Source organism: Vombatus ursinus, unplaced genomic scaffold, assembly GCF_900497805.2.
Source record: "Vombatus ursinus unplaced genomic scaffold, bare-nosed wombat genome assembly UNPS02014817.1, whole genome shotgun sequence".
NCBI classification, from domain to species: domain Eukaryota; kingdom Metazoa; phylum Chordata; class Mammalia; order Diprotodontia; family Vombatidae; genus Vombatus; species Vombatus ursinus.
The window spans coordinates 4061016-4085273 of record NW_020954595.1 but is presented as its reverse complement, the minus strand read 5'-3'; the positions used below and the strand labels follow the sequence as shown (position 1 = coordinate 4085273).

Sequence of the window (24258 nt, the reverse complement as noted above, 5' to 3'; positions counted from 1 at the left end):
CTTTCTTTCTTTCTTTCTTTCTTTCTTTCTTTCTTTCTTTCTTTCTTCCCCAGAGCCTCTTACAACACATCAGAAACTATCATTGGATCATAGATTTAGAGCTGAAAAGGACCTTGGGAGATATCTAGTCCAACCTCCTCATTTTATAAATGAGAAAACTGAGGCCCGGAGCAGTGAAATGTCCTGCCCACAATGTCTTTGGCACACAGATACATGCAGATTAAATATGATGACAATAAATATAAATTATATCATTATAGAAAGTAATTGGAAAAGGAGAGACCTTTGACTTGGTGGGCCAAAAATTAGGCAGCTAGGTGGCACCATAGTGCATAGAGTGCCAGGCATGGAATCAGGAAGACTCATCTTCCTGAGTTCAAATCCAGCCTTAGACACTGTGACTTGATGATGTTTTCCTCAGTTTCCTCATCTGTAAAATGAGCTGGAGAAGTAAATAGCTGAGCATTCTAGAATCTTTGCCAAAAAAATCCCAAATGACGTCATGAAGAATCAAATATGTCTAAACGACAACAAAGTCAAAATTCAGAGTTGAAGTCTATTTGATACAATGAAATAAATACTGGCTCTGGAGGCAGAAAACCTAGGTTCAAATGTTCCCTCAGATACTTGCTATATGTGACCGTTGGCGAGTGGCTTACAATCTCTGGGCCTCAGTTGTCTCGTCTGTGAAATGGAGCTCAGATTACATGCCCTCTGAAGTTCTTGATAGCTCTAGATGTCTGATCCTATATATGACCTTGGGCAAGTCATTTCCTCTCTGTTGTTCTCAGTTTCCTCATGAGTAACATGAGAGGCTTGGACCAGACGCTCGCTAAAGCCCCCAGCAGCTCTAGAGCTAAGATCTTATCAGGATGCCATCTTTCAAGGTTTGGTTGCTATTTTCTATGTGCACATGCGAAGAATTGCTATAACTTTGGAAAGGCTTCAGTTATTTAAAAAACTGTATTCTGGGGCAGCTAGGTGGAGCAGTAGATAGGTCACTGGCCCTAGAGGCAGGAGGACCTGAGCTCAAATCTGGCCTCAGGTGCTTGATATTTACTAGCTGTATGATCCTGGGCAAGTCACTTAACCCCACTGCCTCATAAAACAAAACAAAAACAAAAACAAAAATGGTGTTCTCCTTTTCAATGCATCATTCAATTGCGTTCATTTTTCCTCTCTTTAAAAAATATTGTTTGTTATATAGCATGGCTCTCTGGCATATGATATTTCTCAGGTGGCTAAGTAGTAGAGTGGGTAGAGCATAGGGCCTGGATTCAGGAGGACTCATCTTCCTGAGTTCAAATCTGGCCTTAGATGCTTACTTGCTGTGTGACCCTGGGCAAGTCACTTCACCCTGTTTGTTTCAATTCTTCATCTGTGAAATGAGCTGGAGAAGGAAACGGCAAACTGCTCCAGTATCTTTGCCAAGAAAACCCCATATGGTGTTATGAAGAGTCAGATTCGACCGAAAAACGGCTGAACAGCAAGAACAATGGCTCTCTGGGAGGAAGAGATGGGGAGGGATACTAGGGCTTACTATGATGATGTAAGAAACAAGGCATCAATTAAAAACTTGTTTTTAAAAAGTGAACAAAAGGGACTTCATCAATAGTCATTCAAAATGCAGTGGATGAGGGAGAATGGGTCAGGGATTTTTTTCAAATTACTGGAGAGGTTAAAAAAGAGATAAAAATAGAATTCTTCAATTAGTCAACGGACACCATCTCTGGGCAGAACACTGTGCTCCACTCCATGGGTACACACACAAAAAGGGCAATGGTCTTTGCCCTTGATGAGCTTACATTCTATTGAAGGAAATAACATATACCCATCTCAGTAAGCACAAAATACATATATGATCCAGAGGCCTCACACTGGGTGGGAAGGCATAGTGGAAGGCGAGGATGGGTTGACTTTAAGACTTTGCAAGCTGAGAAGGAGGACAAGAGCAATCAGCCTTCAGCTGAGGCAAAGAATGGAGAATCTACAGGCTGGATCTGATTAATAGTAGGCTAAAACAAACAAAATTAAAAAATCACAACCGACCCGGTTACAAAGGAGAATTAAGGAAAAACTGTTGGACATATTGTTATGTTTTGCTCAGAACACTTACCAATAAAAGGAATGGTTGCCCTGAGGTTCTCCCCTCCTGAGACATGAGGCTGCAGCCAGCAGGAAGGTTAGCAGGCTGTTATTATTAAAAGGTGATGCTGGATAAACTGTTGTGCTTGGATACAATTAGATGCAGTTGACAGAGATGACATCAGATGACCAGAATGCACATGCAAGGGCAGGGTTTTGCCAAATCAAACTAACTTTGGGTCCTATTAAAATACCCAGTCCTTCTGGAGGCTTCCAGGTGGCTCAGCATTTTAAGCCAGAGTACCCCCAAGGACTGTTGCCTCCCCAGCTTGATTCCCAATTGGTCTGCTCTAGAATGCCCAACCACCTTCAATGGCAGTTGTCCCGGGCTACAATGAGGGACTGTTCATCTGGTCGAATGCAAATATAATGAGACTTTTGGAGATTAATTAAAGGGTTTCCACCTTCATTTTTAGTGGGCTATCAAGTTGAGAATGATTAAACATGTATTATGGCAACTGAGGAAGCTTACTTGATCTCCAGTTGCCCTGAGAGGTATAGCCCTAGAGATGAAGTGGTCTAGTTAGCCAGGATGCTTTGGTGCAGATCTTGGCTGCTTGAGGTCACTAAGCCCTTTATCCCTCCCTCACACCTGCCAGGGCAGAACCAGAAGCCAAGGGGAGAAGTTGCAAAGAAGCAAACTGAGACTTGGTGAGAAGGGGCAGGATTAGAGGTGGGGGAGACTTCCTAACACTGAGAACTATCTGAAAGTGGAATGGACAGCCTCCAGAGATGATTGGCTCTCCCTCTTAAGAGGTCGTCAAGCAGAGGCTGGGGACCACTTAGACGCAAAGTTAGTGAAGGGATTGTTCCTCAGGTAGAGGTAGGAGTAAGTGGCTGCCAAAGAATCCTCCATCTCTGTGATGAGCTGATTTAATAGGTATTTATTAACATCTCCAGGGTACATAAGACTTTGCAAGATACTATACAGTTGCAAGGAAAAGAACCAATCTCTTTCTCAAGGAACTCAAAGTATCCTTATAGAGGCAGAATATTCATATGTGTAAATATAGAAAACCAATCCAAATGCAGCATGGAATTCAATAGCGCAATGTATGGAACCCATAATGGTATCCTAGGATCATGGGGAAGGGAGAAATTGCTAGGCATTAGAACTAGGGAGTGTCACAACTGGAAGGGACCTTGGACATTGTTTTATTCAACCTGGTCATTTGACAGAGGACACCAACAGAGGGGAAGTGATGCAAGGTCTCATCCCTATGTGGTACCCAAGCTCCCTCCACATCAGGCTAGTCTTTCCCCCTCTATGCGAGGAAGATTTTGTGACTAATCTCAGATAGGGTTGAGAGGCTCAAGACCTAAAGGGTGACTGGAATATAGAAAGAAGATATGAAACTCCAGAAGTGGATGCCCAGGAGAATATGGTGAGGTCATAGGGTCAGAGCTTTAGAAGTAGAAGGAACTTTAGTGGACATCTAGTCCAATCCCCCCATTTTGTACTTGAGGAAAATGAGCCCCAGATAAATGATATGATTTGCCCCAGGCATACAGGCTCTTTGTGAGTGAGCCAGGATTTGAACCCAGATCTACTGATTCCAAGCTCAGTACTCTTCACTATGGATTGAACCTTGCCTGTGTGTTTATGACAAAGAGAATTCTAAGTAATAGTTTCAGTGCCTGGCATAACCACTGCCCATGTCAAACAATACCAATAGGAAATGTGCTTTGTAATTCATGATATAAAAAAGAATACAAAATGTGATTGAGACAAATTAAGCTGAGTTTTTTTTTTTAATTTTGATAAGGTACTAAAGTGTCTTATGATATAGATTCAGAGCTGGAAGGGACCTTGGAAGACACTTTGTTCAACCCATTGTATTTGGGCTTGCCATCTTCTTTCTGCTTCACTAGAAACAGCTCAGGGAGATACCCTCTCCTAACAGTCTGAAAAAGGAAAGGTGGCATTGGGATTATTACTCACTGTTGCCAAGGAGAAGCATCTCTGCTTTTGGAAGGTAGTTAAGAGTAAGAGAGAGATTATATCTCCTAGAAAGGAGGAAAGAGAATGGAAGCTCTGGGGAGAAAATAGGGTAAAGCAGGACAAATTGGACATTTCCTTATGTGACAGTGTGAGAGAGGGTGAGATTGAGCAGGCTACAGTCTGCTTTCTCCACAGCCTCTTGGAACTAGACCTTTCTTTTTTCCTATTTCTTAACCAGTCTCTGAACTATTCTTCCCTATTCCTACTCTGCTGAAGGAGAGCATGTGTTAAAATTGTGAGCCCTCTAATTTCTGCCACCTAAATTTCCCCCACCCTATGAGAAAGCCTCATGGATCTGGCCCAGTTATACCTTTGACACCTGTGGTTCCATAAGCCCAGAGCAGTACTAAGAAAATTGTCCATTAGGATCTCGGGTTGAGGCAGAAGGAACATAGTCCACATCGTACACTGGGAATAAGTAACATGAGACTTAGAACAGGAATGTAATTCCTAATTGCCCATGGAAGAGCCAGATTCCATTTGGCAGGCCAAGGGAGAAACAGACCAGGCTTCGTAAAACAATTCACTGAGACAAGCCACCTGATCAGCCCAACCCTTTAATGCAGAGTTTTCCGTGACAAAATGTACTCAATTGTAATGAGTGGGTGTTCCTCTCTAGTTCTTGATTGCATCTTCTGGGCATAACCAGCAGCCCAAGAATATGGTCAGGAAAAACTGTAGCACTTGTTTGGGCAACTACCTTCAAACATTTCTCCTTTGGTTTTCTGCTTTTTTCTCCCTCATAATGCCCCTAATGAGTGTCCTTATGTGCCACAGTCTCTGTTGACTGGGGAAAGAATTGTTCATCTTCATGGAAAAGAGTTGGGATGAGTCAAATGGGAAATAAAGAAATGTTGTTTCCATTGTACTCTTTTCCCTGACCTCCTAGAGTGTCTCTGTCTGTCTGCCTGTCTGCCTGTCTTCTCTCTCGCTCTCCATCTCACTCTATAAAATGAGAGGCAGTGGGCAGGAGAGTTGTGGTCAGAACAAGGAAGACCTGGGTTTCATTCCTGCCTCTGATATGAACTGACTCTATGCCTTGGAGACAGTCACTGATTTGCTTTAGGCCATTCTCTAAAGCTATGGATTGCAAAGATGATGAACTAGAGTAGCAGAGGGAATTTCTTCATCTATGAGTTCCCTACATTGATGAATAAATCCATATCCACATCTGCGTATCTATCTATTCATGCATCCATACATCTATGTCTCTGAGAGAGAAATTAAGAGAGAGGGAGATATATACACACACACACACACACACACACACACACACACACACATATATATATAGAGAGAGAGAGACAGAGAGAGACAGAGAGAGAGAGAGAGAGAGAGAGACAGCACTTCAATTCTATCTTTATTCTCATTTCAGGTCAGAAATTATTTCACAGAAAAGGGAAGATTCTCTATCTTCTTAATCAGACATGTAATTTTCACTAAATCACCATAGATTGTCCTGTGAAGCAGTCTGCCCAAATTTTGGGATAATGTAACACACACACCCACACCCACACACACACCCATTGTCATAGGCATGGTGACTACCCAGGGGACTCACTCTTTGAGAAAGGGAAAAAAGAAAAATGAAGGTTGATGGTCACTTAACCACGATAACTGTGGCCAAATTTCTCTACCACATGCCAGCATCCCACGAAGTCTCTCTCCTCTCCAGTAATCATTTAGCACAGACAAGGTGTTCTAAAACAGCTTCTGCAATAAACAAACAAACAAGCAAACAAACAAACAAATAAATAAATGAATAAATAAATAAATAAATAATTGAATTAATGCATTAATTAATTAAACTGCACTTGTTTACAGTTGACTATGCACCAGGTACTATGATAAACTCTGGAGTAACAAATACAAATGAGTAATAAAGTCTTTGTACCAAGGAGCTTATATTCTAACAGGTTATGGTATAACATAAAGGGGAATTAGAGGGGCAAGGAGAGGGGTGGCAAGGGAGCATGACTAGGAAGTGAAAAGAAAGCTTGATTGTGGGCAAGATGAGGTGAAAGCTGAGCTATCAGAGCTCAAGTTCCCAGGAGCAGTCTGAGTTCTTGTGGGGGTAGGAGGAAGAAGATGGATGGAGTATGGGCTGTGTGCCTTAGAAATGATATTGATTCCCCTGTCCAAGTGCCATGGTAGAGCCCAGTCTAGTTGCTGGAAGAAATTCCTGTTTTCACACTATGTGCAGCAGCAACTGATGCCTTCCTGCTCCCATCTTCTCTGCCCTACCAACACGTCCTCCTTTTCTTACTTCCCTTTTCTGTTGGAGCAAGAGGAAGGTAGAGTTTAGATCTTCCCTAACACTCTAATAAAAATGAACCTTACCTGGGAGAGAAAGACTAGAAATTGGGCCTCCAATCCTGGTGTTTCCTTCTCTCCTCCTCTGAAGTGACCTTAATAATGACCAACATTTATAAGAAGCTTTAGGGTTAGCAGTGCACCTTCGCTTACATGAAGAACCCCAGAGTCCCTGATCAGTTCTTTTTATTATCACCATCACCAGCACAGCTCGCCAGAGATCTATGATTTCAAGTATTTGAGAGGCTGTCACATGGAAAAATGATTAGATTCATTTTGTCTGGCCCCAAAGGGCAGAACTAGGAGTAGCGGGTATGTAAGTTACTAAGGGGCAAATTTAACCTTGAGGTTAGGAAAAATTACCTAGCCATTAAAGTGGACTCAAAGTGGAAGAGTTCGCCTCAATAGGTGGTGGGTTCCATGTCGCTGGAAGTTTCCAGAGGCTGGAGAACTGATGCTCATCCCTGTGCCCTCTAGAAGGGATTCTTGGGGAAGCACAAATTGGATGAGACGTTGGATGCCAACCTGACATTCTGAGATTCTCTTATCTCTGGACCAAGTAGTTCTCTCTCTCTTCCCCCACATCCTCCTCCTCCTCCTCCTCCTCCTCCTCCTCATCATCATCATCATAATCACCACCACCATCCTCACTATCATCATCATCATCGCCATCTTTTAAAAAAAAAGTGGTTTAATGATGCTGCACATTCAGTATAGCCTTTCCATTTTGTATGATTATAAGGTACAAGTCAAAAGGGAAAGAAGTACTCCAATCCTAAGTCTTAATCTGAAAAAAGAAAATCTCTCTTTGGTTTTGCCCCTGCCATTGAATTCTAGGGTGCCACTCATGCTAACATAACAAATATATGTCTTCTTGCTTTGTCATTTCAGCATTTCAGAGAACACCTGGACAAGCTTTCTGTCAAAGGAATTGGGATGCTGGACATTGCTTTGAATGAGGCCTTCAGTGTGCTCAGTGAAGTAAGCTTCTGACTCTCCTTTCTCACCTAGAGAGCACAGACTTTTAAAAAAGGCACTATCAAATACACACACATCTATGCACAAACGTATATACACACACCTATATACACATATATGGATATACACATACACATATATACATATATACACACATATACATGCATGTATATGCATATCCACAAATATATACATACATGTGTATGCATATATACATACATACATATACAAACACACATATGTATACATATATATTGTGTATGTGTATATACACACACACACACATATATATATACATCATATATATATACATATATATTATATATAAAATAAATATCTGTAGGGTAGCAAGGTGGCACTGTGGATAGAGTGCCAGGCCTGCAGGCAGGAAGACTTGAGTTCAAATGTGAACTCAGACATTTACTAGCTATTTGACCCTGGGCAAGTCACTTAACCAGGTTTTCTTCCTTTTCCTCCTCAGTAAAATGAGCTGGAGAAGGAAATGACAAAGCACTCCAGTATCTCTGGGATCATGAAGAGTTAGACTCTACTGAAATGACACAATAATAACAATATATATCTATAGGTATACATACATATGTGTAGACACACATCTACTCTTATCAGGCCACGTAGACAGCACTGATTCAATTATGTTTAAGCCAAGAAATATATACTAAGGGCCTTCCATGTGCCAAGAACTGGGCTAAGCTCTGAACATTCAAAGACAAAAATTGGCCAACCCCTGCCCTAGGATGTTTATATTTGTGACTACTTAGATCCTACCAGAGTTCCTACATTCCTCTCCAAATCAGACTGGGTTGGAATGTGTCCCTGTTATTTTGGTCATTGTGAACATCAGGTATGAAGGGCCGGTGTGCGGCCAAATCTACCATTCAAGGAGCTGGATTAAGCACAAAGGGAGCTCCGAATCATCATTATTATCGTTATGCCCATCGTCAAAACAGGCATTTTGAGGGCTCTCTAAAATTTTCAAAGCCCTTCCCATCAGTTATCTCACTCAAGCCTGACAATAATCCTGGGAGCTAGGGGATATTTCTCTTCCAGTTTTACAGATGGGGAATTTGAGGATGAGTAAATTTTGGTGATTTGCCCAGGATCACACATGAGTTCATTATTTGCTCTTGCTTTTGTGTTTCCAAGAACTATGGTCAATGTTGCACACTTCTGCTCCTTACCAATGTTTACAGCTCCTTCAGAGATGAGAACACTTTGATCTTTTGAATATATTTTTCCTTAAAAATTAGTTTTATGTCTTTTGCCTTTATATTTGAATTTCTAGACTTTACACTCCTCCCAATTGAATCCCCCTTTAAATTAAGCCCAATCAAGTAAGAGCGGTCAAACGTCACAGTGGATATAACATTCCTCACACATAGTTGATCAACTGTCTGCCAAAAGAAGGGATGTGTTTCCCTCCTCCCTTCTTTTCATAAACCAGAATGGTTCGTTATAATTACTCTGCAATCAGCTTCTTTTTTGTGTTCTTTTCATTTACATTATTGTAATCATGGTACATACTTTCACCCTGATTTTGCTTCCTTTAGATCTTTCATATCTCTTCCTGTTTTTCTCTCAATTCTTCACATTTTTATTACTTAGGGTACAATAGAGTTTTGCTATACCTATATCTCATATCTGTTATAAGGCAAAAGGTAATCATCTTGTTTCTTGAATTTTTCTACAACAAATACTACTACTATGAATATTCTCATATATGTGGGTCCTCTCTTTCTACCTTTGACCTCTCTGGGGTATATGCCTAGCAGTGAAATCACTGAATCAGAGGGTATAATCAGTTTGTTGAATTTTCTTCCCAAATTCCAAGTATTTCCCAGTTTGTAGCCCCATCAATAGTGTATGTATGTATGTGTGTGTGTGTGTGTGTGTGTGTGTGTGTGTGTTCCTTTATCTCAACTTCCATCTTTTATTATCTTTGCCACTTAGGAATACCTTTTTTTTTTCAGTTTAAAGTCATGAAAACTGTCTTTCTTGTTTCTATACCAAAACAAAGATCTACCTCAAAACAATAGGACATATTCCTATTCACAGCATATTATACTATTTCATGGTATATTACCAGTTTATGCTCAGTTTTACAATACTGTATAGAATCCAGGTAAGGTGAATGGCTACCTCCTTCCCCACCTTGTGAAATGATGCCAACATTTTAGAAAGAGCTGGGCTCCTGGATGAGAAAAGATTAACATACTTTTATGAGGCATTTGACTGAACAAAAGTTGAACACTCTAATCAACAGTGATTAGGGAGGGACACTGATTTCCTTGCTATTCTTGCCCTGTGTGGAATTGAAGATCATTCTTCTTTTGTTACTCAATCTCCCCAAGTAGCATCACTTGAATCAATAGCCCTGTGAATTCAAAGCCTCCTTCTAAAGGACATTAATGTAAAAGAGAAACATGAAGTAAAAAGGAAGAGAAAATCTGAGCTTCCTGATTCTTACTATGTTAATTTCCCTGACACCAACTGGGTGTATACTCATGCTTAGCATTCTCCCAAAGGCTGATATAATTTGAGGTACGTAATCCCCATTTGGGGCACGGTCTGTTGCTTTAGCCACCACAGCCATTTTAACAGCCCACTAATAGTTCTGAAACACAGAACTAAGTCTGTAAATTCTGGACCGAATTCTATACGAACATATTGCCAAGGTCCTAGAAAGCTGAGCACTGTTTCAGCCAAAAGTTTTCCAGTCACCCTCAAATGACTACTTGGTGCCACTCAAAACATTTATTTTGCCGGATCAGTGCCCAAGTGCCCACATCAGGAGAAATGAATTCTGAATTCTTTGAGGAAAGGGAAGGAATACATTGACCTCCAGCATCCTGGATAACTGACAAAACATACTTAGAGACCTCTTGAGGATTCCTGTCATCTTTTGGAATTCAGATTCTGCCTAAGAGTCTTTAGCATCCTGGGCTAGAATTCAGCTACATGTTAGGGCTACACCATAGACTCAGGTTAAAATGAGATTCTCTGAGCATTTCAGAAATGAAACTTCTCTGGTGAGGTCCAGGACAGAGTGGCCAAAAGAATCAGGCACAATATTATAACTAACTTCAGCAATTCATTCCAGCAAGCATTGACTCAGTGACTAGCATGAGCCAAACTCTTTGTTGGCCATGGAAATTCAAACACACACACACACACACACACACACACACACACACACACACAAATAAAAAAGCAAAAACAAAACAAAAACCCAAAAACCAAAACCAAAAACAAAAAACAAACAAACAAACAAAAAAACCTGGCATCCCTTCTCCCCTGAACAGCTTACTTTCTGCTGGAGGAAGACAGCATGTGTAGAGTTTAGCTAAGGTAACAGATATATCAGGTCCTTTCAGTAGATGAAGACTAATAAATGATAGGATTCAGAAAGAGAGCATCAAGTATTTGAATTGCGATCACATGGTAGCAGGATTAGACTTAGTATCCAAGGCTCAAGAGACTCAAAGATCATGTAAACCAGGCTACTCATTTTATAGTTAAGAAAATGGAAATTAAGCACTTGCCTAAAGTGACACAGGTAGTAAGGAGCAGAGCCAGGATGTGAACCCAAGACTCCCTTTAGAAAGTGAGCACCATTAGGGAAGCGACTCGGTTTTTATTTGTTGGGTTGGTTTGCTTGCTTTGTGCCTCTAGCACTTAACGCCATGTCTGTGTATGTCATAAGCACTTTAATAAATGCTTGGCAATTAGAAGATATTTGGTAACTTTGGAGAGTGCAGTTTCAATTGAATAATGATATTGGAAGCCAGACTGTGAAAAGTTAAGAAGAGATTGCAAGGGAAGGATAATGATAGATGGCCTTCTCAAGTAGTTTAGCTTTAAATGGGAGAAGAGATATAGGATGGTAGCTAGTGGGGAATAGACAGATTATGAGGGTCTTTTGTTGTTTTGTTTTGAGGATGGAGGAGAAATGGGCATGTTTGTAGGAAGTAGGGAAACAGCCAGTAGACAGGGAGAGACTGAAGGCTAGTGAAAGACTAGGGATGATAGAGGAGGCCATGTGCTGGAGAAGAAAAAATGGATTAAGATGACTCGTGCATGTGGAGGGGTTTGCCTTGGCAAGGAGTGGGGTATCTCTTTATACAAAACAGGAATAAAAGAGGAGATCGTGAATGAAGACATCCGACTGATGTTAGATGAAGAGCAGAGAAGAGTGAGCCCTCAGCGAATGGCTTCATTTTTTTAAAGTGAAATATTTCTTTTTTTATTTCTTCTGCCAGGTTCGTTATTTGTCACCCTCCCCCATAAAATTTTTCTTTCTTTATGGAATATAAGCTTTCTGAGAGCAAGTACTGTTTTATTTATGTCTCATCTCGCATAGGGCCTGGCACATCATATATGATTATCAAATGATTGTTGATTGAGTGATAATTTCCATAGCTCTTCATCTTATTCCCCCTTCTGCCTATGTGGTCCACAGAAATCCATCATGCCAATGTTAACTTTGTTTCTCCTTGCATTTCTCAATTATTCTCTCCCATTATTCAAACCTTGGGTTCTTGGATTTCCTCTCACAAATATTTCTGCTTAATATACACGACTGTTCCACTTCATTTCTCTGCTGCGTCCTTCTGAATAAGGCATGCCGTTCCAGAGCTGAATTTCTGTCCTATTCAATCGCATTACAGTGATACCTATGACATCAAATTTACTTCTTTCCATTAGGACCTGTAGTTCAACTTATTCCTTAACCATATTCTATGTACTCATGTGTAGACATCTGAGATCATGGTTTTTAAAGCTCTCTCTGTGTTTTAATATCTTCTTCTGCTCTTTGTTTTCTAGTGCTGTACCCATAATTTTGGGGATATTGTATAGGTCTCAGTGGGTAGTTGTTTTTTTTTTTTGCCTCTTACCCCAGTTTAAAGACCCTCTTGTTAGATTTGGAAGACTTCAATCCAATCCATTGGCCAGCATTTATTAAGCAGCACGTTGTCAGTCACTGTGCCAAAAACAAAAATGAACTTGCTCCTCCAGCAAGGAAGCTTCAATGATATCAAAGGATGCTTCAATATATGTAAGCATATCTATTTGTGAAATAGAGATGAAGCAGATTCAGGCTGAAGGGGGCAGGACATTAGCAACTGGGTCAATGAGGAAATGCTTCGCATAAAAATTGGCCTTGGAGATGAGGTTTGGGAAACAATGGGGTTTTTTGTTTATTTGTTTTTAAACAATTCCCTCTACAGCCTCCTGGTGTCTAACATGTTCTTCATTCCTTTGCACGAATGTAGTTCACTCACTTTTATACCTTAACTATTCTCTTATAAAGAGTTAACTGGGGGAAGAAACATTACCCCTCTAAGAAATATTTACAGTTTCTTAGGAGATTCAAATATTGTAAAGAGTATAAAGCTCAAAGGAATAACTGGACAATGGAACAATCTCAGGTTGCCACCTGAAAGGGACACATTTTTGAACAATTCCTAAGTGGAATGGGCTTTCTCAGCGGGCGGTCATTTAGAAGTTGCAGATGGTATGTGGTAAGCGAGCTCTTTAGTATAGCTTGGATTAGATGCCCACTGATGTCCCTTTCATCTCTAAACTCATGTGATTGTCTGAGGCCTTGAGACTTTCCCATGCTCCTCAAGAATAACCCTACATAAATATATGCCCTCTCATGTATCCATAACAAAGTGTGCATCTTAACTTGTTCTTTACACATGACATTCCATCTTCTATCTCCATCCCTTTGCGCTGGCCCATTGGCCATCGCTCATGTCTAGAACACTCACTTATTGCCTCCACCCCCACCTCAAAGAGTCCCTCTCTTCCTTTAAGATGCAACTCAAGCACTATCTTCTGCATGAAGTTTTGCCAGATTCCCCCCACCCCCGAATCCAAACTACAGAGTCCAACCTCCCAAAATATCTTGTATTTAACTACTCTCCATGGGTATATATATGTATGTGTGTGTGTGTGTGTATTTATTCACTTTATATTTAAGTTATACACACTGATACACATTTATCTTTATATACTTCTCTACTTTATTATAATACAAGCTCCCTGGAAATAGAGAGTTTTTTTTTCCATACTTCTATTTGCAGTGTCTAACAGAGTACCTGACACCTAATAGATGTTTAATAAATCCTTGCTATTAACTCATTAATAACTTTCCCTTTTCCTATTCTCTCTCTCTCCACACATAGATATATTTATACACACAGACCTATGTCTATGATAGATTTAGACATATTTACATACTATATAAATGTATGTGCACATATACACATATGTATACATATATGTGTATGTATATGTGTGTGTATGTATGTATGTGTGTATATGTGTGTATGTATGTGTGTGTGTGTGTGTGTATATATATATATATATATATAAAATTAACAACCCGATCAATGAATTATAAACTTCTGATAGCAAGAAGCTTAGGACCATATGTTTTGAAATGGAAAAGACCTTGGGATTAATCTTATTCAACCCCTGAATTTTCCAAATGAGGTAGGAGCCCAGAGAGGTTGAAAGCTTAGCCCAAAGTCACACAGATAGTAAGTGGAAAAAAAGGGATTCTCTGCCCCAGGTACTTTGACTCCAGAGCCAGCTATCTTTTGACCACCTAATGACTCAGCAATAATGCGTTGCCCAAGGCATTCCAGATTAAAAGAATACACTCTTGAATTCTAAAGGCTTTGTTTGATATAAATTGAGGCTAAGGCTGCTGAGTACAAGCATCTCTTCTTCTGCAGGTTTATCCTCTACTGCACTGTGTGTCACAGATAGAAACATTCCTGGTATGTCCTCACCAGTAATGCCTTTTGATGAGTACAGAGCTGGTTAATTTTCCATGAAATATCCAGGTTTATCTATTTTGTACTCCATCAATTCAACCTTTAAATATTCATATTCAATTCACTGGAGTTACTGCTGCCCTGCACAAAAATGTCCGATTGAAATTCTGGCTAACATTTGAGGATGGTTCAGGGGTTACAGTAATTAAACCAAGTAAATTGTGTCTTGGAATTAGCTGAATTTTAAGATCTACACTGGCTTAGCTCACTGAAAGATTTGTAGTTGCTGAGACTCACATCTTTGAAGAGTGTAAGAATGCACTTCTGAGCTCCTTCCAGCCACAGATTTATGCTGTATTCATCTGATTTTGTAGGAATCTGGAATGGCTGGCTTTGCTAGTTAGTACCTACCTTGTCATGTGACAACAGCAATTATCTTTCTTAGAATTGAATACCATCTTTGCCGTGATTACCTTAAATTTTTTTTCTTAGCCAATTAAGTAAAATTCTGTGACATTTCAACGATGGTTAATCACAACCAAACACTCTAAATGTCAGGATGCATTGAAATTTTCCCCTCTAACTGCTGAATCACTGCGTTAATTGTTGTTCATCATAGGGTTCTTGTCGTCGTTATTATTATGGAAAACACTTTCATCATTCTTGCTAGTCAATAAAAAAGTTCTAGACAAATATGAAGAGAAGAGATATTGCTCATCAAAGCATTTGAATGTAATTGCATTTTTCAGAATACTCAAACAGCAGATTACTATGTAGAAGAATGTGGTCCCAGGCAGAGGAAAGTAATGTTTAAAAAAAAATAAACAGCTTGCAACAGCCTCTTCTGCCCTTCTCCTTTCTTCTGATCTCTCTAGGGAAATAAGTATCTTTTTTTTTCTTAAGAGAGAGAATTTTCCAGGGTATTTCTTTCCAAACAAGTTACATAAAAACCCCTCCCTTAAGACTTCTTGGTTCACTGGCTTTTAAGAGTTGGGCTAGTATCAAGGCCTGGTTGATCCAGCCCAAGGATGGCCAGGACCTGCATTTGTCGTTGTTGTCAAGGTCCTGTCTGAGACAGGGCAGTGGGTTTATACTATGTTTGCTCCCAGGTGACAGAGGTAGCCAAACAGATGCTGAGTACCCTGAGAGCGCATCTGTGTTCTGTCTTCACCTTGGAATCTCTTTATCCCAGTATGGGCACTGTCAGTGTTTGTCCTTCATTTTTGAAGAAGACTGATGACATCCCAAAGCTTGATGAGCAGCCCTGAAAAGGGCTCAGCAACCCTCACCTCTAGTCCTCCCTGAACACCCCATATGCCCCAATGTGGACTCTAACTTCCTAGAAAAGCAACTCCCTTTACCCATGCAATTCTGAAAGGCTTATTGTGAAGGGGCTGCAAGGTTAAACTCTAATTAAAAGCTTCAGCTAGAAGGAAGAAGAATCACGGAAGTGAAAACCATTGGAGATTGTTTTGTAAACTAGTTAAAGGCAGTGATCTTGCCCAAGGCTAGGATCTTCCAGGAGTCTTTGTTGTCCTATGGTCTTTCGGAGTACACACCATTATGTGCCATCTCTGCATCCATACCTACAGGATGTTTTTGTCTAAACTTTCTTCAAGGGCCACATGTGGAGCTTTGAAGGAGGTGGCATGATCTTAGGACCAGAAACTAGATGTCCCTGCTAAGGAAGCATTCTGCTTCAATTAAAACCATTGGGGTGAGTAGGAGAGTCAATGGATTCTGAAGTCCCAAACCTACACCAGAACATCCATCTTATGGATTATGAAGTTTGGGCTCTAAAATTTTGAGAGGTAGATTTATCATTTGAACAGCTGCCTTTCTGGCTCACTTGAGGTCCAAACATTCTCTTGTTTTACAAGGAAGGGCAGAGTTTCCATCCATCCAGAAATAGCCTCTTTGCATTTCATGTTAGACCCTTATTTATTTTTCTTAGATGAAATTTTATGTTGAAAGTCTTTCTCCATCCATATAATCAATGGCCATAGGGTTGGACTTATTATCAGTCAACACATATTTATTAAGCGCTTGCTCTGTGCCAGACTTTGGGCTAATATTTTCTTGTACACTACTTCCCTTCACGCCCTCTGAATTCCAGCCAATCTGGCCCATTTGCTCTTCTCCAGACTCAGCATCTCATCTCTCATTGCCATGTCTTTGCACTTACCATCCCCTCACGCCTGGAATGTACTTCATGCTCACCTCTATTTCTTGGAATCCATCCCTTCTTTGAGGGCTCAGCTTATGCACTACTTCCCATAGGGCACCTTCCCTTTCCCCCCTAGTTAATACTCTCCCTCTCCCCTCCTCACTATTTACAAATATGCATATCATTTGTTTAAAAAATAATGATTTTTTTTGTTTTTTTTAAATGTTTCCAAATGTATACGTCTCTGCTGTCCCTCTCAGAGATCCTTTACTTAGAACAAATAATAAAGAGGGGGGAAAAACAGAACAGTTCAGCCAAGTTAAGAAATGTATTGAGAAATCTGAGGTATGTAGTGTTTTACACACATAGACCCCCATGTCTGCAAATACATCAGGAGAGCGTCTTCTCAGATCTCTTACTTGGGCCAACTGGTCGTCAGAATTTCATGGAGTTCAATCATGATTGATTTGTTTTTGTTCTTTCCATTTACCTTGTTGTAGTCATCACATGAAGCTAGATGGTACAGTGAGTAGAGTACTGGGCTAGGAACCAGGAAGACATCTTCATGAATTCAAATACAGCCTCAGGCACTTACTAACTGTGTGACCCTGGGCAAGTCACTTAACCCTGTTTGACCCAGTTTCTTATCTGTAAAAATGAGCTGGAAAAGAGAATGGCAAAGCACTCCAGTATCTCTGCCAAGAAAACCCCAAATGAGGTCACTAAGAGTTGGATATAACTGAAAAATGATGGAATGACAACAGCCATAATATATAGGATATTACTTTCTCAGTTCCATTTGCTTCACTGTGAATCACTTCATGTACTTCTTCCCAGGCTTCTTTGTATTCACTATTTTAGCACTTCTTACACCATCATAAGATCCTATCACATTTATATCCCACAATTTGTTTAGCCATTTCCCAATCAATGGGCATCTATTTTGTTTCCAGTTCTTGGCTGGTTTAAAAAAAAAAAAAAAGTGCTGCTCTAAATATTTTGGTGTGCATGGGGACTTTTCCTGTCATCTATCTCTTTGGTCTATAAGCCTAGTATTATTGCCATCTGTTTACATGTTTTATCCCCTTAGCAAAACACATTCTCTTTGAGGTTATAGACTTTCTCTCTCTCTCTCTCTCTCTCTCTCTCTCTCTCTCTCTCTCTCTCTCTCTCTCTCTCTCTCTTTCTCTCCTTCCTTTTCTTGCTTTCATGTTTGCTTACTTTCTTGCTTGATCTTTTTTTATCCATAGTTCTTAAAACAATGTCTTGCACATGACAGATGCTTAATAAATGCTTTGGGGATTGAATTAGATTATATTTCTACATGGTCATATTTTGAAGAGCTAACCATTAATTAATCCACAAGCATTTATTAAGTACCTTTGTTGTGCCAGGCACTATTCCAGGTGCTTAGGATTAAAAAAAATATTAAAACAATCTCTATTTAAAAACTTACATTCTCATATTCTAAAACAGGAAAAAAAATCTTATCTATGTCTGGAATCAACTCAGAAACTAAAATTAGAAATTTTCAGATTCAATTCAATAAACATTTACTAAATGCCTCCTATGTGAGAAATGGTGTAAGATAGGTATAGAACAGAGAGAGCTGGCCTCAAAACCAGGAAGCCCCGAGTTTGAGTCCCACTTCTGATGCCTTCTGGTTGTTTGACCTTGGGCGAGCCCCTTAGCATTTCATTGCTCTGGAAGCTCTCTGAGACCATAAGTTGCAGGACTGCAGCTGATCCGTGTTGCTAGAGGATGTTTCCTCATTGAGAATTTCTTATATCAAAGAAACTCCAGGCCAAGAAGCATTCTAGGTGCTGGAAATTCTGAAAGAAATCAACCCATCTCTGACTTTTAGGAGCTCACGTTCTATGAGGGAAGGTTCAACTCCCAATAATTATAACAACAACATCAATAATATCAACAATAATAATAATAGCTAATATTTTTATGGAGCCTACTATGTGTCAGGCACTGTGCAAAACCCTTTACAATTATTATCTCACTTGACTCTCATAACAATCCTGGGAAGTAAGTGGTATAATTTCCCCTATTTTATAGATGAGGAAACCAAGGCAGTCAGAGGCTAAGTGACTTGCCCAGGGTCACACAGTTAGTAAGTGTATGGGGCAGAATTTCAATTCAGTTCGTCCTGATGCTAGGGCTGGAGCTCTATCCACTGGGCCACATGTTCTTTTTATCTCCCATACTAACTCTCTGATTAATTTTGTTGTTCATGTTCAATATAATCATGTGTCATGTAGGACTCAGCGTATGAGGCCTTGAGATTTCCAGGGAATTCACAAGAATCTCTCCATTCAATAAGGCTTCATCTCCTTCTTTTCCTATGCTAATCTAATATAGATTAACTCATATGTTCACCTTTCCAGGATGCATTTTAACTCATCCCTTCTTTCTTTCCGCAGTTCAACCACACTGGACAGGGAAGCATTTGCAGCCAGGCAATAATGCTCATTACTGATGGGGCTGTAGACACCTATGATACAATCTTTGCCAAGTATAATTGGCCAGAAAGGAAGGTAAGTCACTGCAGCAAGTCACACCATTATTTCTAAAACCGAACAACTGAAGTCTCTTCTTTTATAAACTCGACATTTCTGTGAGATAACCCTCCATGTCGGTTTAATCTTACAATGACATCTGGTTTCTTAAGTTGATGTTTTTTGTTGCCCAAAACCTAAGTTGTGAGACTCCAGATATGTGAATGAAACTATTGAATTGAATTGAATAGATGGAGGGACTGCATAAGTATAAGGGACTATTATTAGGGAGAAGTAAAAACTTAGCTTTGTTGAACACAATTACTTTCTGAAAGATATCACCTAGTTAGGGGTGTGCTTGGACTAGGTAAATCTCTGGAATATCAGCATAACAGACGGAATTTAGTCACCCACTGCCCAATGTTAAAGCAAGCTTCCAATGAGAAATGAGAACAAATAAAAAAATCCTTTGTCGATTGTTTTTCCTGTTGTCACCAGCTATTGGTCCAATACAGACAGCAAAGATGTATCATCTTGGAAAGTAAACTTAGCTCTTTGAACTCACTGGGTTGGAATTATGGAGAAGCACACAGGCTGATGACATAGACTCAGTAAAACATGCTGCTATGAGTTGTGCTGTGGCTCGTATCCATGAGTCTGGCTAAAACCAGTTAACCCCACTCTCTAGTTCTGTGCCGAGTCTGTCCGTGGCCACAGGGCCAACTCTGCTCTGGGATGGTGACCTTGGTGGCTCTCTGGAAAGCTTCTTGTTTTCTGCCGAGCCTTTATGATTCTCACTCATGCTAGCCCAGGATTCCTGACTTTCTCAGATTGGTGGGTCTACTGCCTTTTTAGAAGTTCACCCTAGTGATACATTGTTTGAAATGAGATCTCAAAGCATCATTTCAGTGTTTTAGGCCTCTTCTTTCTCATAGCTACACCACTAAAATATTGGCTAAGAACACACCTCTGCTAGCACAATTGCCACCCCTTGGTTATTCCTGTGGGTCACAGGGTCCTGTACGATCACAGATCTGAGGAAGGGACAACAGGGACCACAGAAGCCACATAGTCGTGAGGCCCAGAGAAGATAAATGACTTGTCTAACATCCCACACAGGATCAGGGACTTAGGGCTAGATGGAACCTCAGAACACCATCTAATCCAACCATTTAATTTTCAAGATGCACAAATGCCCAGAAAGGTTAATGAAATAACAGATTAGGGTTACACAATGACACAGTCAGGTTGTGAATTCATGCTACCTGAGTCCAAATCCAGAGGTTCTGCTGATCTGTGCTGCCTCTTCCATGATGGTATTCGGCTCAATCCACATATCTTTACTTTCATCTTTAGTTGGCATTTCTAGTGGTTTTCTTCTGTCATCTGTGGTTTACTAATTAGCTTAGACGCTATTTGAGGACAGGGCCCTTAGTATATCCTCCGTATCCCTACGGCACTCTGTACAGGGCTAGACCTATTGCAGTTACTCAGTCTAGGCTTACTGAATATTTGCATGAGTGAATTAAAAAGCATATATGACTAGCAGAACTAGGAAATGACATCAGTAAATATGGGCAGAAATACTCATGGTGTAGTGAAAAGAATTCTGAGCTTGAAACAGGAAGACCTGGGTTCGAATGCTCCTTTGTCAGTTAGATAAGTTGATAAAATGTTGGACTTAGAGTCAGGAAGACCTGAATTTGAATCCTGTGTCAGATACTCGGTAATTGTGTGACCCTGGGCAAGTCACTTAGCCTTCTGAGCCTGGGCATTTGGAGCCTAAGCCAGAATTTATTTATTAGATGAGTCATTGTTATCTATGCTAGTAGACAGAATTCTCATACTAGATCTTTTATATGCATAACTTGATTTTTTTTTCCCAAACATTACAATGAATTACAATGAAATGACTACAAGTGAATGTGCGAAGCCTTTAAGAGGCTGATCTCTTCACACTGAATATTCCTTGTGGGTGGATGTCCTACGCAAGGCCACGTAAATCCCAATCACAGGGATGTGCTTGATGGGGAGCCGTTATCTAAAAGTGTTGGTGTTTTGAAGCTCCCATCCTTCCTTGGAGGAAGAAGCTAAGGGCAGGCCCACCCTTCTTTAGTCAAACTCCAAAGCCAGCCTTCTCTCTCGAGATGAATATTATTGATTTCATGTCAGTTACTTTCACGGATTAATTGTATCCAGGACCCTGCAAGCATCAGCGTTCCACAAAATGTGGTTTCATCATCTTTTGTTTCTTCAGAGAAGCACCAATGAGTCACAGAGTCTATTTCTGTAGCAAGAGGGCATTTTGAGGAGGTGACAAATTCAGAGGTACCTCTGGCTGCCACTCGACCTATCTCAGGGGAAGGAAGGAAGAAAGGAAGAAAACAATTTGTTAAGTGCTTACTATGTGCTAGGCACTGTGCAGAGATTTTGGTATATGTTATCACATTTGACCCTCACACTAATCCTAGGAGTTAGGTGCTGTTATTATCTCCATTTTACAATTGAGGGAACTGATTCAAATAGGGGTTAAGTGACTTGCCCAGGGTTACCCCCTTAGTAAATATCTGAAGCAGAATTTGAACTCAAGTGCCCCTCAGTCCTGTCTCTGGTATAAACTTCCTTTGCCTCAGTGTCCTCATCTGAAAAATGAGAGGGTTGGACTAGATGGTCTCTAACATCTGTTCTAGCTCTAAATTTGATCAGCCTAGTTTTGGGCCCAGGGCATTTTCCATTACTCCAATTAACTGCCTCCTAACCTGACTCAAGAACCTCATCACCTTTAAAGTCCCTTCCAGTTCCAAACCAAATCACCTCTGAAATTGTAACATCCTTCTCAGACCTGCAATAGTCTCCTCGCTCCTCAGTCTTTCTCTATACAGTTATTGGAATGATTGTCCTAAAGAATGTGTCTGACCCTGTCACTCCCTTCCTCATCAGCATTCACTGGCTCCCAATTGCTTCAAGGATAAAGTGTAAACATGTCTGTTGGGTACTTAAAGCCCTTCACCACCTGGTTCCAATTTATCTTTCTAAACTTATTTCAATCACTCACTTCATATACTCTATCCTCTAGCAAAATTAACTGGCTAGTAGCTTGTTAAGTTTGCCTTTTCATCAATTGTCTTTGGGCTTATTGTCTCTCCTGCCTATAATTCACTCCCTCCTTATTTCCTTTTCTTATAATTATTAATGTCCTTGAATAGTCATGCCTACAGACCTGTTTCTTGTGTTAGCTTTTTTTCCTATATCCTCAGATGTTAATGCTCTTTCACTGCTTAAGGATCACAGAGTCATAGATTTAGAACTGGAAGCTGGAAAGATAACTCCTTTCTCATTTTACAAATGATGAAACTGAGGCACAGGACATTTGTGACTTACTCAAGGTCACACAAGTAGTAAATGGCAGAGATGAGATTTGAACTCAAGTCTGCAATCCCAAACCCAGAATTATAAAGCTTAATTGATCCATATTTTGAGGAGTCAAAAAAGAGCTGAGTCTTGTGGTGCAGAAGGGTCAATGAGAGGAGAAGCACATACAATATTCAAAGTGAACTAATGAACGTCCAGGCAAGAGGAAAATCAGAGACATAGAAACTAGTCCGCAGTAAACTGTCTGGGAGATCCAAAGGACAAAGAGAACACGTTATCTGAGGTCAGTTCAAAAAAACCTGGCACCCACTAAGATGTGAGAAAGAGCAAAGAAATCTGTCTCCCACACTCATCATGGTAAGCATCCCTGTGTCCTTATAAGCCTGAGTTGGACATGTGAACCTTGGTCTTGAGCTTCAGCCCTGGACAGCTCCTGGGTGTTGCCACTTTGCCCCAGTGGTAAACAGCTGTACTTGAGAATTCCAGAGTGCATGTAACCTTTCTTCTATACTCATTCTCTAGGAATAGTGCGTCTGATTCTTGTTGCCAATCATAAAACGAAGTACAGAATCTGAGGTGGGTTCAGAGAAGATTAACCAAGATTTTCAAAGGGAGAGAAAAAGGGTTCTTTTGAGAGAAGTTCAAAGGGGTTGAGGCTTGTTAGCTCAGTGAAGAAAGAATGTTGCATTATTTAACCAGGATTCTATGAAAGTAAGACTTCAGTCATTGCAGTGAGTTGTTCTTTGAGAGCATTTCATGCCTGTGTGCATAAACTATGAGATTCCAGCCAGTGCCTTTATCATATGCTACACATTTATATCTAGTGACCTTACATGATAGCAGCAGAGGGTCCCAGAATACTGAACAACAAAGAGATCCTTGATGACTTCTAGCTCATCCCCTCCCCCTGACCAATACATGACTCTTCTTTATTGCACTGCTAAAAAAAAAAAACTGTCATTTGGTCTTAAGTGATTAATGAAAACAACAGTTTAAAATCCACCTTATATCGAATACATGCTTGAACATTAAAAAACAACTTCCTTTAACATCAATCTGAATGATGCAATTATCCAATAAGTCAACAAACATTTATTAAGCACTTAGGAGATACCAGACACCATATTAAAGACTAGATGTATGAAAGGTCAAAAGCAAAATCCTTGCCTTAGAGGAGCTGGCAATCTAATGGAGGAGATACTACCAACAACCATGTACTCCAAGATGTCTGCAGGAGAAATGGGAGGCAATATAGGGTAGATCACTTCATTTCTGTAAGCTGGGGAGATTCCTGTCTTCCCTACCTCACAGGGCTCATGTGACACAGCAGATCTTGTCAAGTACTTGGCAAATCTTAAGGTGTTTTTTAAAAATGGAAGTTGTTGTTGCTACCATTGCTGTAACTGTTGTCACTCACTGCACAGGTTAGTGAGAGGTTCCCTTAAGTAGCTAGTGGGCCCAGATATGGTGTTGGATTCTCCAAGGAATCGAGCCTGTTAAAGTATCTGTAGGAAGAAAGGGCTCCAGGAAAATCACTTCTTTCTCTCTTTTTCTACCCTTCCATTTCTCCTCCCCACCCCTACCCCCCAGTACTAAACTCATTTCATATGGCTATGTAGCTCCTTGTCAACAAGGCAACTAATGGGTAGTTTTTGACTCATTTTCTCAGCTGGAAGGAGGGACTGAAGGTTAATGGTGGTGATCCATGATATGGATCATTTAAGCTTTATAATTCTGGGTTTGGGATTGTGGACTTGATTTCAAATCTCATCTCTGCCATTTACTACTTGTGTGACCTTGAGTAAATCACAAATGTCCTGTGCCTCAGTTTCATCATTTGTAAAATAAGGAGAGAGGAGTTATCTTTCCAGCTTCCAGTTCTAAATCTATGACTCTGTGATCCAGGCCCCACACTGTCTTTCTATCTGTCTTTGTGTCTCTGTCTCTATTTCTCTGTCTGTCTGTCTG

At 40.3% G+C, this 24258-nt stretch overlaps 1 protein-coding gene across 1 annotated transcript in view; it reads left to right on the top strand.

Annotated features, from left to right (window-relative positions):
• The window catches only part of CACNA2D3 (calcium voltage-gated channel auxiliary subunit alpha2delta 3), a 1008438-nt gene that overhangs the window by 499558 nt on the left and 484622 nt on the right, over positions 1 to 24258 (top strand). The window contains exons 10-11 of the mRNA XM_027835883.1: positions 7352 to 7441; positions 18844 to 18957. Of these exons, the coding sequence (XP_027691684.1) occupies positions 7352 to 7441; positions 18844 to 18957 (204 nt within the window). The remainder of the gene's footprint in view (positions 1 to 7351; positions 7442 to 18843; positions 18958 to 24258) is intronic.